Source organism: Eleutherodactylus coqui, chromosome 7 (genome assembly GCF_035609145.1).
Source record: "Eleutherodactylus coqui strain aEleCoq1 chromosome 7, aEleCoq1.hap1, whole genome shotgun sequence".
NCBI lineage: Eukaryota > Metazoa > Chordata > Amphibia > Anura > Eleutherodactylidae > Eleutherodactylus > Eleutherodactylus coqui.
Window position 1 is genome coordinate 56,983,367 of NC_089843.1, and position 13,999 is coordinate 56,997,365.

Here is a 13,999-nt window from a genome sequence, read left to right on the forward strand (position 1 = left end):
TCGTTTCCTTGCCGTTGTCCTTAGTACCTCTAGCTGTGGGTTGTAGGTCACTACTAGGGGTACACGTTCCTGGACTCACCCCCCCCCCCCCCCCCTTCCTTCCTTATGGCCTCAGAATTCGGGAAACTTTATAATCAGGACTGCAATACCCTCCGGGACACAGTAAGGAACTTATCCCTGTAATGTAAGGAGCTGCAGAACTTTCCTACATATAATGACCACAGACCAGATCCGGATCCCCAACACACAGAAGGACCATAAGATCCCTGGGACATTTACATGTTCCACGTCCAATGTAGAATCATGGAAAGCTTTGAAAGCTCGCTGTAACATCATTCTTTTTTGTTAGCCATTAAAAGGTATAATTTGTACAAGATTACTTGGTGTAACTTTTTACTCTCCTGGCTAACATGGTCTGACGAAAATGTATAATGTGCAAGACCTGTATGTATGACAGCCATGATGTAGCGTACAGAAGACAAGCAGGTCTAGTGAGTTTATCCAAATGTATTATGGAGCTTCTATGTTCTTATATCGCTAATGATGAGACTTCGTTGTGTTTTCAAGATGAGTTTTTCCAGGTGAACTTTGCTTTTCTGCATCTGTTAAGCTGAACTCTGCTGCACCTTATATACAGTCATTATATAGCCATTTATTTATGTGCAACAGATTGGCTGCACACATCATACATCCAGCTTTTATTTCTGCAGGTTAGTCTGTTTCTTGGAAGGCCGAGCAGAAGGATTACACAGAGGTGTCCATTTTTACACAGGGGTAAGTATGGCTTATGTTATGTTTGATTATGGGGATTAGATGGGTAAAGTCCCGCAGTGTTCACACTCAAAGTTAATGACCTTTTCTTTATTTTGTAAGCTTTAGCATTTTTTTTCGAAGCCCAAAAGTAGTTGTCTTGTAGGGTATGCGGTACTATAAACTGAGCGTGTGCTCATCAGGTCTGCCTGCAGTACATGTGTATAGTGCTATAAATGCTGCTACTCTATCTGTGAACGTGATTGATAATTTCTCATATTCGGTAACAATGTCTCCATTATGTATTTAAATTGCAGTTGCTGCATCTTCAGGAACGTGTATTAAATGGCGTCGTCATAAGCCTTCTAGGAGATGAAGATGCTCGAGTTAGACACATAGCAGCGGCATCATTAGTTCGGTACGTCTATTTAATCTGCATTTTAGTCTTCACTAAAGCATTGTCAGACTAATCTAAAAGCTATCTATTGGACTAGTCTTAGGCTGCCTGTCCACGGGCGTTGCGATATCCCGAGGCGGATCTCCGCTGCGGGAGCCACCGCCGGGGAGCAGGAGAAAGCTGACAGATCTCATGCTGCAATTCGCCGGCCGCCAGCGGAGAATCGCTATGATTCTCCCCTCATGGACAGAGGGGTTGCGCTTTGCATAACAACGCTATGGAAAGCGTTCACTGCTTTCCCCGTGGCCGGATTATCGCCGCAGGGAACACGGTGAAAATTTGCCCGTGGACAGGAGCCCTAACTCTAGAAACAATAGTATTTTTAATATATTGTCTTGAAGAAAAGGCACATTTTTTTGGTGCTGTAACCTTCTACTTACCTCAACACTAAACCTTGAGGCTCTGACGCCACATTCATAGGGCTATGCCATGATTGGCTGTAATGGTTATATGACTTCTTGGTGAACATGACGTCACTTAGTCACAGATAGCAGCCATATACTTACTGATAAACTGATGCAAAAGGGCAGGCATATACACCATGTAACCCCCAACATGCAGATGGCCAGAATGCTACATGAAGAAGCAGCTTACAAATGTGCAGCCACTCACAAGTCCTCCTTATACTGAGGGGGTAGCTGCTTAGTGTTAATTACTGCAGAGAAAGTAAATGTGTCAGACCACATGGTACGTCTAAGCACGTTGCAGGCTTTAAACCTATTAATGACGCCATATCTAAATCGTCACTAATTGGAAGATCAGCAGTGGGGCCGGTAGCATGCTTTGGCACTGGAGTCTTTTTCCAGGCTATATCATGTTCTGTACAATCAAAAGGGGTTTTCTGAAATCCCCTGGATCTTGGAAATCATTTTTATAAAGATCCACTGCTGCAGTAGTTGGTGATGGTAAAGTAAGGTAAAGTCCTGTGGTGCAAGCACCGAGTCGTGACTGACTGCTTGGGTGACGTCACATCGTGACGTTTTCATGGCAGACTGTTTTTGCAGGGTGGTTTGCCATTGCCTTCTCCAGTCATATTTTTACCCCCCAGCAAGCTGGGTACTCATTTTACTGACCTCGGAAGGATGGAAGGCTGAGTCAACTTTGAGCAGGCTACCTGAACCAAGCAGGGATTGAATACGCAACCTTCAGGTCGTGAGCGAGAGCCTAGGGCTGCATTTCTGCTGCCTTAACACTCTGCGCCAGACGAAGCTCTAGTTGGTGATAGTATTCTCTCCTTAATGTCGGAAGCCTTATAAAGAAACCTATGATGGCTGCACCACAAACAAAAAATCTTTGCACTTGGTACAGGCAACAGTTTGACGTCCACTTAGTAACATGCCTGGATTTTGATAGACGTGTTTCTTCCCACAGGCTGGTTCCAAAGTTATTTTACAGCTGTGATCAGGGACAGGCGGATCCTGTGGTGGCAGCGGCTCGTGACCAGAGCAGCGTTTACCTGAAGCTTCTCATGCATGAGACTCAACCAGCGTCTCACTTTGCTGTCAGTACAATCACCAGGTGAGGAGGAGGATGGTCAGACACTGCTGTGAAGTCTTATCAAATGTATTGGATTAGATGCAGACGTAGGCATTATATTTAGAATGTCTTATTTTTTAGTATCTTTTAAAGTGCATTGATATGATTCTTGTAATGCTGCAGTAAACGTATAAAAACATTTTGGGATATAAACTTCATCAAGAGAGTTAGTTTTCCAAAATTGGGTGGAAATATTGTCTAAAGTGAATTTGATCATAAATAATTATACTAATTGGTATCAGGCAGGGGTGGTTTGATAAACGCCAGAGTCTGTGGTTTGCTGAGAACATTACCTAAAATTAGCCATTGAGCTTTAAGTAGCTTGACTCATTCAGGGTGAATGATGAAGAGCGCGCCACCTCATACTCTGTGCACAGAACTTAATGACATTAACAGAGGATACGGTCGCATGTTAATAACGTCTACATTTGAAGTGCCGTCGCCATTTTTCGTCAAGTTTTTCCTACTCTGCTGTTGGAATTTTACAGGCTTTGAGAAACATGGCTTCTCTTCCCCACCCTCCTCTCTCCCACCACCAAAAACAGTCAAAACTAGAAAAAACCCCACATACTTGACTATAGCTTGAGTCTAATATTGCAGCTCTCTCACATTTACGTTAGTGGAACTGAGCTGCAGTACCAGACATCCTTAGAACATGTGTGCTGCTCTTTTCGCATTATAGAATGGTAGAGTTGGAAGGACCTCCATGGTCATCTGGTCCAACCCCCTGCTCAGTGCAGGATTTACTAAATCATCCCAGACAGATGTCTGTCCAGCCTTTGTTTGAATACTTCTATTGAAGGAAAACTCACCACCTACCGTGGTAACCTGTTCCACTCATTGATCACCCTCACTGTCAGAAAGTTTTTTTCAATATCTAGTTTGTGTCTCCTCCCTTTCAGTTTCATCCCATTGCTTCTAGTCTTTCCTTGCACAAATGAGAATAAAACTGATCCCTCTGCACTGTGACAGCCCTTCAGATATTTGTAGACCGCTATTAAAGGGGTTGTCCCGCGCCGTTTTTTTTTTTCCAACCCCCCCCCCCCCCTCGTTCGGCGCGAGACAACCCCGATGCAGGGACTTAAAAAAAAAACCCGCACAGCGCTTACCTGAATCCCCGCGCTCCGGTGACTTCTTACTTACCGGTTGAAGATGGCCGCCGGGATCTTCTCCCTCGGTGGACCGCAGGGCTTCTGTGAGGTCCATTGCCGATTCCAGCCTCCTGATTGGCTGGAATCGGCACGTGACGGGGCGGAGCTACACGGAGCCGGCATCCTGCACGAGCGGCTCCATTGAGAAACGAAGAAGACCCGGACTGCGCAAGTGCGTCTAATTTGGCCATTAGATGCCGAAAATTAGGTGGCTCCATGGAAACGAGGACGCTAGCAATGGAACAGGTAAGTGAAAAACTTCTTATAACTTCTGTATGGCTCATAATTAATGCACAATGTATATTACAAAGTGCATTAATATGGCCATACAGAAGTGTATAGACCCACTTGCTGCTGCGGGACAACCCCTTTAAGTCTCCTCTCGGCCTTCTTTTTTGCAAGCTAAACATTCCTAGATCCTTTAACCGTTCCTCATAGGACATGATTTGCAGACCTCTCACCATCCTGGTAACTCTTCTCTGAACTTGCTCCAGTTTGTCTATGTCTTTTTTAAAGTGGGGTGCCCAGAACTGGACACAGTATTCCAGATGAGGTCTGACTAAGGAAGAGTAGAGGGGGATAATTACCTCTTGTGATCTAGACTCTATGCTTCTCTTAATACATCCCAGAATTGTGTTTGCCTTTTTGGCTGCTGCATCGCACTGTTGACTCATGCTCAGTCTATGAACCATTAGTATTCCCTATTAGGATGCAAGCAGCCATGTTTTATTAACCTGCCGAACCTCTTTAACAACATCACTTGCTGCTCCAGTTAATTGAAAATCAGTGTAGTTGTGTCATATTGTGGAGATTGTGTTTTTCACACACATTAGACCTGAAAATATATGCACACCATTTGTATGATCCCATCTTGCCAGCATGGACCAAAATATTCAGGGAATTGTTTTTCTTCTTACAAACATATGCCTTATAAAGTGGCCATTAAGAATCCACCTGTCTTACAAATGTCCTGACAATCCTATCATCCTACAGCATTACTTGGTACAAGAGGCTTATGAAAATGTCGCAGTCACTAAGGCCATATTCAGATGGCTGTTTGCGAGAATCTCGTGCGCAACTCTCATCGAAGAGCACACAGGCGCAGGTCTGTGTGTTGTTGGAGCGACCGGTTAGTGGACATTGTATCTCCTACTTTGTCCATGATACAGGCACGATGATTCGCGTGAAAATGCACTCATGTATAAAGCCGGATTGGCTATAATGGGTCGGTGTGCTGTCCGTGAAATACACAGATAACACATGGATGGGATAAACAGCCGTCTGATTGGGCCATAACAGGGATAAATTCCTCAGTGTTGTTTCTCAGAGGTAACACGTTAATACCCAGTAAACCTAAAAAGTGTTTGTAGCAAGCTTGTTACTCCTGTTTCTAATGATTGTATTACTGCTTGCAGGATCTACAGAGGGTACAATATTCTACAGGGTCCGACAGATGTCAGTATGGAGAATAACTTGTCCAAGGTTGTCACCGCAGTCTCACATGCGTTAACCACGTCAACCACACGGGCTCTCACGGTAATTTTACCTGTCATGTATAAATGGTTACTATCCAACATCCTGCACAAGGAAAAGGGAATATGGGGAAAGATTTCATAAGACAACAAGTCTAATTCTCATTAGTAGTCTTACATCCCTAAGGCCAATCACAGAAACGGCCATATACTTACTGACTAAGGAGTGCATATAGATGCATCCTCTCACCATGCAGGCAGCAGACTACCAGATGAGGGAGCTAAGAGCACCTGTGAGGGACAATGATGAGACAGCCACTCACACTGCCTCTTCATATAGAGGGGGTGGATGCTTGGTGTATACTCCCACACAGAGTGGATACAAAGTGGCAGACCATTCTGATACATGTAGTTCACCATGCAGACCAGCAACCGATTAATTATTATTTATCATTCACATGCAGCGTGGCTTTAAGACTCCAGGCGGAGCCCAGGGTGGCAGTACCAGTGTGGTTCACTGTTGGAAGTGCAGGGCAGCCCGCCAAATTATTATGGCGTCATTAATAGGTTGCTGGTCTGCATGGTGAACTACATGTATCAGAATGGTCTGCCACTTTGTATGCACTCAGTTTGGGAGTATACACCAAGCAGCTATCCCCCCTCTATGTCAAGAGGCAGTGTGAGTGGCTGTCTCATCGGTGTCCCACACAGGTGCAATTAGCTCCCTCTTTTGGTAGTCAGCTACCTGCATAGTGAGAGGATGCATCTATCTGCACTCCTTAGTGACTAAGTATATGGCCGTTTTCTGTGATTGTTTTTATGTTTCTATATTTTCCTCTCTGTGATGTACACATCCCTAAGGCTGCCTGTCCACGGGCAGTGCGATATACCCCCGCAGGAGCACTTTGTCAATGCGATTTTCTGCGATGAACCTATCTTTAATGATAGGTTCATCGTGGAGAATTGTAGCATGCCGCGATTTTCTGCTCGTGTACGTCGGGCTGCGCTTTCCATAGTTATGCTATGGAAAGCGTTCACTGCGTTACCCATGTGAGGATTATCACCACGGGAAACGCAGCAAAATATCGCCCGTGGACAGGAGGCCTAAGTAGTAGGGTATTTTGGGCAGGTATCAGTATTTTCAAAACAGCAGGCATTTTTCCTTGTCGAGCCTGCTATATTACCTGTTGCTAGTGTCCATCACAACCTCCTGCCTGTGTGGAAGTTTTGATTACACATATAAAGGCTTCATGGCTATCGAAAGGAGTATTGCCATCTTATAAAGTGTTTGTATATCACAGGAATATGCCATCACTTTATGATTGGCGTTGGTCTGCTTCTGGGACCCCCATTGTTCCTGAGAATGAAAGGGTCACAGCACTACAGCCCCTTCTGGGTTTTCTCTGCGCTGCAGCCCCTTCTGGGTTTTCTCTGCGCTGCAGCCCCTTCTGGGTTTTCTCTGCGCTGCAGCCCCTTCTGGGTTTTCTCTGCGCTGCAGCCCCTTCTGGGTTTTCTCTGCGCTGCAGCCCCTTCTGGGTTTTCTCTGCGCTGCAGCCCCTTCTGGGTTTTCTCTGCGCTGCAGCCCCTGCCTTTTCTAAGATTTGAATAAATCTTGAGTTCCTATCATGAATGCTGGCTGTGCAGGCAAGCATTAAGTGGACCTGTATTCTTCACATGGTGGCGGTTGCCGTATTGTACAGTAAAATGATAACTTACTAACTGAAGACCTTTATGAAAAAGCATTTAAATAATGGAAAAAACAATAGAGGGGAGTTAGGAGTCAGGTTTGGTCAAATACTAATTTTGATGGTGAAAGGGTCGACTCCATGGTGCAACAATGGATAGCTATTGATGTTGAGCCTCGTTAGCCCTGATTCTATTAGCTGGAGAAATCAGACAATTGTTGCAGATAATGCACACATTACTATTTCTTTTCTTTATCTCCTAGTTTGGTTGCTGTGAAGCTTTATGTCTGCTGTCATCTGCTTATCCAGTGTGTACATGGAGCATTGGCTGGCATTGTGGGTACATCGTCTCCTCTAGCGCTCAGGCCTCACGGATCCAGGTGTACAAGAACAGGGGACGGTCTTTCAGGTACTGTAGTTTGTGCCCTGGGTGATCATGGAGAATAAGTTGGTGGTGAGATTTCTTCTGAAATGGAATGAAAAAGGAAATATGTATCTGAAAGGGATGGATCACGTTATTGGGTTTGGGTTTTTCTGTAATTAGTGGAGGTGTAATATGGGGACCTGTCATGTTATCAATATAGGGTTAAGTAGCACGCTGTATGCAGTGCCCATTTATAAGTCATTGTGGTCTATTGGATGCTACTGATGTTTTGCCTTGTGATGGGTCAAGCACAGAGTTCTCTCAATTTATAACAGAAACCGTAATGCATATGTCAGCGTAGCCTCAGTTATAACAGTTCCGTAATTATGTTATTACAACCTTGGGTCTTTTTATTTCAGCATTCCCCAGCAGAGCCCCTCGGAGGAGCCTCGTAAGAGCTGCACTGCTGGCATGGCCAACATGATCTTGTCCCTGTTGTCTTCTGCTTGGTTCCCCCTTGACCTCTCTGCTCATCAGGATGCATTAATCCTCACTGGAAACCTGCTGGCGGGTGAGTCTAGCATTCTACAAACTAGCATTTGTGGATTTTCCATGGATGTGTGCTCCTGCTTATGTATGATGTAATCCTATATTGCCTCCCAATCTATATGGGGTTGTTGTTATATTCCAGCTACTGCTCCTAAATCTCTGAAAAACCCATGGACACCTGAGGATGAAGGTAACCAGGCACCCAGCAAGCAGGAAGAGCCATGGCCTGCACTCGGTGACCGCTCAATAGTTGGTATGGTGGATCAGCTGTTTGTTCATTTACTGAAGGCCATCAACATATGCGCTCATGTGATTGATGACGTCACTCCTGGACCTGTGGTAAAGGTAAGATGACCTCCTATAATGCGAAGAAACAAGGGTTAATTCTCCTGCTGTGGAATACAGTACAGTACTTGGTAATGGGGTTTTTAAAAACCCTATTACCATATAGTGGAAAAAATCCACACAAACTTAAGTGCAGAGTTCACAGCATGTTAATTCTGTCTTTGATTTGTCGCAGACTTTCGCAGTGGTTTGGATGGTATTGCAGCTCGTCCTATTCTAGTGATTAGGGCTAAACTGTAATTCCAGCGCATGGACAAGGGGCACCATTTTTTTACTCTCCGGCGGCCCCTTAAATATAACAGTGTTGCCTAAGTTCACACTAGCAGTTTTTGTTTCCGTCTAGCTGTTCTGTTGTGGGAGTGACTAAACGGAAAGAAAAGGCTTCACTTTTTGTGTCTGTGGACGTGCATGGAAACGCAACACCTTCAGGCTGGATTCAGATGACCGTATATCTGCTCGGTTTTCATGCCGAGCCGATATACGGTGTCCTCATTTGCAGGGGGGGAGGATGGGAGAGCCAGGAGCAGGAACTGAGCTCCCGCCCCCTCTCTGCCTCCTCTCCACCCCCTCTCCGCCCCTCTGCACTATTTGCAATGAAAGGAGGTGGGATAGGGGTGGGGCTACGTTTTCGAATTCGCCCCGCCCGTCCCGCCCCTCTCCATTGCAAATAGTGCAGAGGGGCGGAGAGGAGGCAGAGAGGGGGCGGGAGCTCAGAGCACTGCTCCTCGCTCTTCCAGGCTCCCCCCCTGCAGAGAGAGACGTATATCGGCCGGCGTGAAAACCGAGCCTATATACGTTCGTCTGAATCCAGCCTCAGTTTCAGTTGATTTGTCAATTTTCTTTTGTCATTTCGTTTTTAAACCTGAAGCGAAGGTGCAGACTGCCGCTCTTTTGTTTCCAGTTCAAAAAAAGGAACCAAAACGGATTGCAGCGCTTCCCCTTTTTAAGCATTGGTGTCAATGGAAGCAAACTGAAAGCATTGGCTACCGTTTTGCATTACTTATTTTCTTTCCGTTTAGCTGCTTCCACAACAGAACAAATAGATGCAAACAAACAGCACTAGTGTGAACTGGCCTTAAATGGTTTGTGCTTGACCAAACACACATTGGTGCATTTTTGAGAAGACGTTTGACTATGTTGTATTTGTTATTCCTTTCACTTTCAGGCAACGCTGCCATCTCTTACTAACCCACCCTCTTTAAGTCCTATACGGCGAAAAGGAAAGGAAAAAGAAACTGCAGAGCAAACAGCAGTACCTCTGAGCCCTAAGAAGACCACTGATACCACCCCAGGTACATGGGCCAATAAAGCAGTCCGGGCCTGTGGCCTATGCATTTCAGGTTCTCTGCTTGTAATCAGTGAATGGAAACTTCTGTCTTGTTGATGTGAACACAGAGGCCCGGCTTGTTACAGTACGGTTATAAAAGCTGTGTCTTGTGTGATCGGCACATGACCAGGACACATTTTCATCCTTTGAAATGAAACAAAAAGTTTTTTGATTCAGTGACTACAAGCATAGTATGTTAAAGAGTAGGTATCCTCTATTTTTTTCCATTTATCCACATCCTACTGGCAAGAGCTATACCCGAGGTCTTCGCTGTGTTCCCCAATGACACAGCTGTGAAAACTACAACTCCTTCCTGCAAAAGAAGACCTCACATAATTCCTTCGCCCAAAAAAATAAAATGCCATGGGTCATAGAATGCGGCAATGCAGAGTCAATTGCTTAAAAATGTGTTTTTTTTTTGTTTTTTTTATATGGTGCTAAAAAAAAAATCTTCATACGCTTGGTATCACACTTATAGTGCTGATGCAGCTAAGAAAGTCCTGCTATTTTACTTACTGGTGAAAGACGTAAAAATATAACCCTCAAAAATTGCAGAATTTCTGGGGGATTTTTCCATTACCCTCCTCCCCCGCCCTTTCAATAAAATTTAAGAAAAGTTGTCGGGTGGGAAAACCATCAATGAGATACATTAGGAACTCTTCTCAGTATTTTATGTCAGGAAGTAAATCGGATGTGAAGTGAGTGACACTGTGTAAAGTGAAAACCTTGAGAACTAGTGTTTATAACAGTGTTTATGGCTAACTTCTTAAATGTTTTGTGTTCCTTCTGAAGCTTCTAGGCAGACCGATGCTTCAGGTCCAGCTCAAACAAGCAAATCTGTAGGCAGCTTCTACCATCTTCCATCATACTTAAAACTGTATGATGTATTGAAAGCCACATATGCCAACTACAAGGTAGGTGTTCATCAAGGTTACACCAATGTAAAATATTGCATACTACTAATGTACATCATCTGCATTAACTGCAGTCGGGAACAATGTCAGAAAAGAGTAGTAGAGGCTTGGAACAAACTTCCAGCAGACCTGGCTGGAAAAATAACAGTAAGTGAAGTTAAAGGGGGTATTCCCATCTCTGCTTTTCATAGTCGAGATGGTAAACCACTTCCATGGCTACCAGCCACCCCACTGGAGCCTACGGAAAGTGCTGAGTGCTTTGCAGTGCTGTTTTTGTAGCTGTCATTGAAGTAAATAGAAGTCATGGAAACAATGTAGCACTAGCACAGCATACTACGCTCTTTTCGTAGCTCCTGTTCACTTCAATAAGAGCTATGGAAACAGTACTATACTAAGCGTCCGGCTGTTAACGACAGGTGGTTGGAACGGAGCAGTCGGGTTTTCTAAGAGGAAATATGCGGATGGACCACGTGGTCTTTTTTTTTTTTTTAGTCGTCGCTCTTCTTTGTTTCTAACTAGCATAAACTTAAAAAACTTTGTAAGATCCATAACTTTATATTTTTATCCTTTTCCACATTTTTTTAAATCAATTATCTGTCAGGCTGGTGTGCACACGAGGACAGCGTTACATTACATGCTTAATGATTGTTACTTGGTCTTCTTATCTAATGACTTAAGTCGAAGTCAAGTATTGTTCTGTCCACAATAATGTAACGTAATGCAAGATTTGTTAGGTGCAGTCACTTGCCATTATGTTATGGACAAGAATGCAGTTACTTGAGAAGAGTGAGGCTCGCTTGAGTAACTGGCTTATCCGAGCGTGCTCGCTCATCTCTAATAAAACTTTAGTTTTCTAGATTTAAGTCACTGCTTTTTTGGAGAAATATCTCATTCTTGGAAGTCCCTAAATTAAAAAGATGGAAGCATGAACAATTTAATATTTCAGTCGGCCTTAGTCATTCATTTTCTTTCTTTCCAATTTCACAGGTGACCCTGGATCTTCAGAATAACAATGAGAAGTTTGGGGGTTTCCTTCGTGCCGCCCTTGATGTTCTGTCGCAGATTTTGGAACTTGCAACGCTGACTGACATTGGCAAGGTGAGAAGTAATAAATGGAATGTTTCTTCATTTTGTGGATGTTTTATATTGATGGGGGCACTTATGAATTCTTTAGATAGCAATTTTTTTTCCCTAGTCCGTGTAATTGAAGAACATTGCAAGACCTTGGGGTATAGCTCTTGCCACTAGGAGGCAGACACAAAGTACAAAAAGAGTTTGCACTACTACTCTGTATCTCCACGGCCACATCAATATCCAGCAGACATTGGCGAACTGTGATTCACGTTCCACCATCCTGACCTTCTGTGTCTGAGAGCGGATAGCCAAAGGGTCGATATTCAGCCCCTCTTTCCATTGGGACAGTCCAGCTGGAAGATCATTATCCACATTGGTTTATCCATACTCTTTGCCTTGCCCTTTCATAGGTAGTAAAGCAACGAACACAACATACATACTTTATCTTTGACGTTTTTTGCTTCTTTTGGCTAATTAAGTGTTGAGTTTTGTCCTTTCCTTCACCTCCGAGACACATCAGATATCTCCAGCCGTAGGACTTGTTCTGTACCTACTGCTTGCTAGTCTACCCATCTTCAGGTCTTATCCAGGTCCAAGAGACATTTTAGGATCTGCCTGTACACGGTAATCCATTCCCTTTTTTCCATCTTTTAGTGCAGTGGTCATCCTTGCTCCCAGTCTTGGCACAATGTATTGCCTACAAGATAAGGGCATTACCATCCATTATCTGTTCCATCTTACATAATTTGGCAGACCCTTTTCTGTTATTCGGCTGGTTCTTTGGCCTTCTAGTTATATTGCCGCTTTTCAGTCTATACTGTCTAAGTCCTATAGAACACTTTCCATTGCATGCGTTGGTAGGCCTGTCACTTACAGACACCTATTGACCACACCAGTGTGCCACATGACCTTTCCTTTTTTCTCTCCCCCTTGGGTACTACTCTAGAACATCCCACAGTCTTGCTACGTCCCCCAATGACCCAGACGACAAAACTTGATTTTTGTTTCTTACCATAAAATCTATTTATCACTTTCATTATGGGACACAGCGCCCACCCAGTTGTTTGTTCCTCACCAGCTCTGGTGATTGCTTTGTATGAAGGCCTTGTGTCTGACGTGGTATCTTACCGCCATTCTTCTACTTGCTGTTGTCTATATTAATTTACTTCATCCGTTAATTCGTTCTCCTACTGCTTCTCTACAAACTGATTTAGCTGCATGCTTGCAGGGGGGTATAACTGCTGGGAAGGAGGAACTCCTTTTTTTAATATGTAGTGTCCGTCTCCTAGTGGCAAGAGCTATACCCCAAGGTCTCCAATGAACGTGACGAGAAATTGAATTTTTTTTTTTAAGCTCTCCTGACATGCCTGCAATAAGATTGGACAGTTAATATTCTCTGTGCACCTCTGTTAATGTATGCTGCAAATTTCCTATCACATTGACAACTTGTTGTGTCACCTAAAATCTGCTTGTGCCCCTCTCCCTGACATCTTCATGTTGTCTTTTACAGTGTGTGGAAGAAATTCTGGGTTATCTTAAATCCTGTTTCAGCCGTGAACCAGTGATGGCCACTGTCTGTGTTCAGCAGGTGAGAATAAACACTGTAGGTGGAATAGCATTGTTCATAGCCTTAAAGGGTTGTCGTCCAGGTTTGAGCTATTGTTGACCTATCCTCAAAATTGTTCGTCAGTCATTCAAAGCTAGACAACCCCTTTAACATCCATCTAGCCGTTCTTAGAATTAATCATCCCCAGTGATCCATTATTATAACCAGGGAAGGGTGATTAGAGGTGTAGTATTACATCAGAGATGCCTTAACACATGGCCATAGTATGCCAAGTGGCAAAGCTGCTTATGCTGTATTTTGCAGTGAATATCAGTTTTTTTCCCCCAGTGTGTTTTTCCATGGAGTTAAAAGAAGAAAAAAAAACAAAAACAGAGGCATTCAGTATTCATATGAGCTGCAATGAACAAATGGACTTAACAATAAGTAAAAGTAAAACAATAAATGGAGACATATGAAAGGATGATAAGCTGTATTTTTACTGGCAAATGTTGGTGGAAAGATGGAGCGTCCGTTTTTCTTAAAGGATTTTCTGTATTATGTACAGTTTATTTAGTGATCTTATTATCTCTTTTTTCAGCTATTGAAAACCCTTTTTGGAACTAACTTGGCATCACAATTTGAGGCTTTATCTTCTAACCCTGGTAAATCACAAGGCAAGGCTCAGCGTCTTGGCTCATCGAACCTGCGACCTGGCTTGTACCATTACTGCTTCATGGCGCCCTACACCCACTTCACTCAGGCCTTGGCAGATGCTAGTCTAAGAAATATGGTTCAAGCTGACCAAGAACAGGACACATCAGGGTAAAGT

General features: G+C 43.8%; 1 protein-coding gene across 1 annotated transcript in view; it reads left to right on the forward strand.

The window, feature by feature from the left end:
- Nucleotides 1-13,999, forward strand: part of HTT (huntingtin) — a 174,588-nt gene that overhangs the window by 90,233 nt on the left and 70,356 nt on the right. The window contains exons 19-30 of the mRNA XM_066573066.1: nucleotides 711-774; nucleotides 1,068-1,168; nucleotides 2,579-2,725; nucleotides 5,310-5,430; nucleotides 7,315-7,460; nucleotides 7,835-7,986; nucleotides 8,107-8,309; nucleotides 9,475-9,601; nucleotides 10,429-10,550; nucleotides 11,538-11,648; nucleotides 13,135-13,212; nucleotides 13,769-13,992. Of these exons, the coding sequence (XP_066429163.1) occupies nucleotides 711-774; nucleotides 1,068-1,168; nucleotides 2,579-2,725; nucleotides 5,310-5,430; nucleotides 7,315-7,460; nucleotides 7,835-7,986; nucleotides 8,107-8,309; nucleotides 9,475-9,601; nucleotides 10,429-10,550; nucleotides 11,538-11,648; nucleotides 13,135-13,212; nucleotides 13,769-13,992 (1,596 nt within the window). The remainder of the gene's footprint in view (nucleotides 1-710; nucleotides 775-1,067; nucleotides 1,169-2,578; nucleotides 2,726-5,309; nucleotides 5,431-7,314; nucleotides 7,461-7,834; nucleotides 7,987-8,106; nucleotides 8,310-9,474; nucleotides 9,602-10,428; nucleotides 10,551-11,537; nucleotides 11,649-13,134; nucleotides 13,213-13,768; nucleotides 13,993-13,999) is intronic.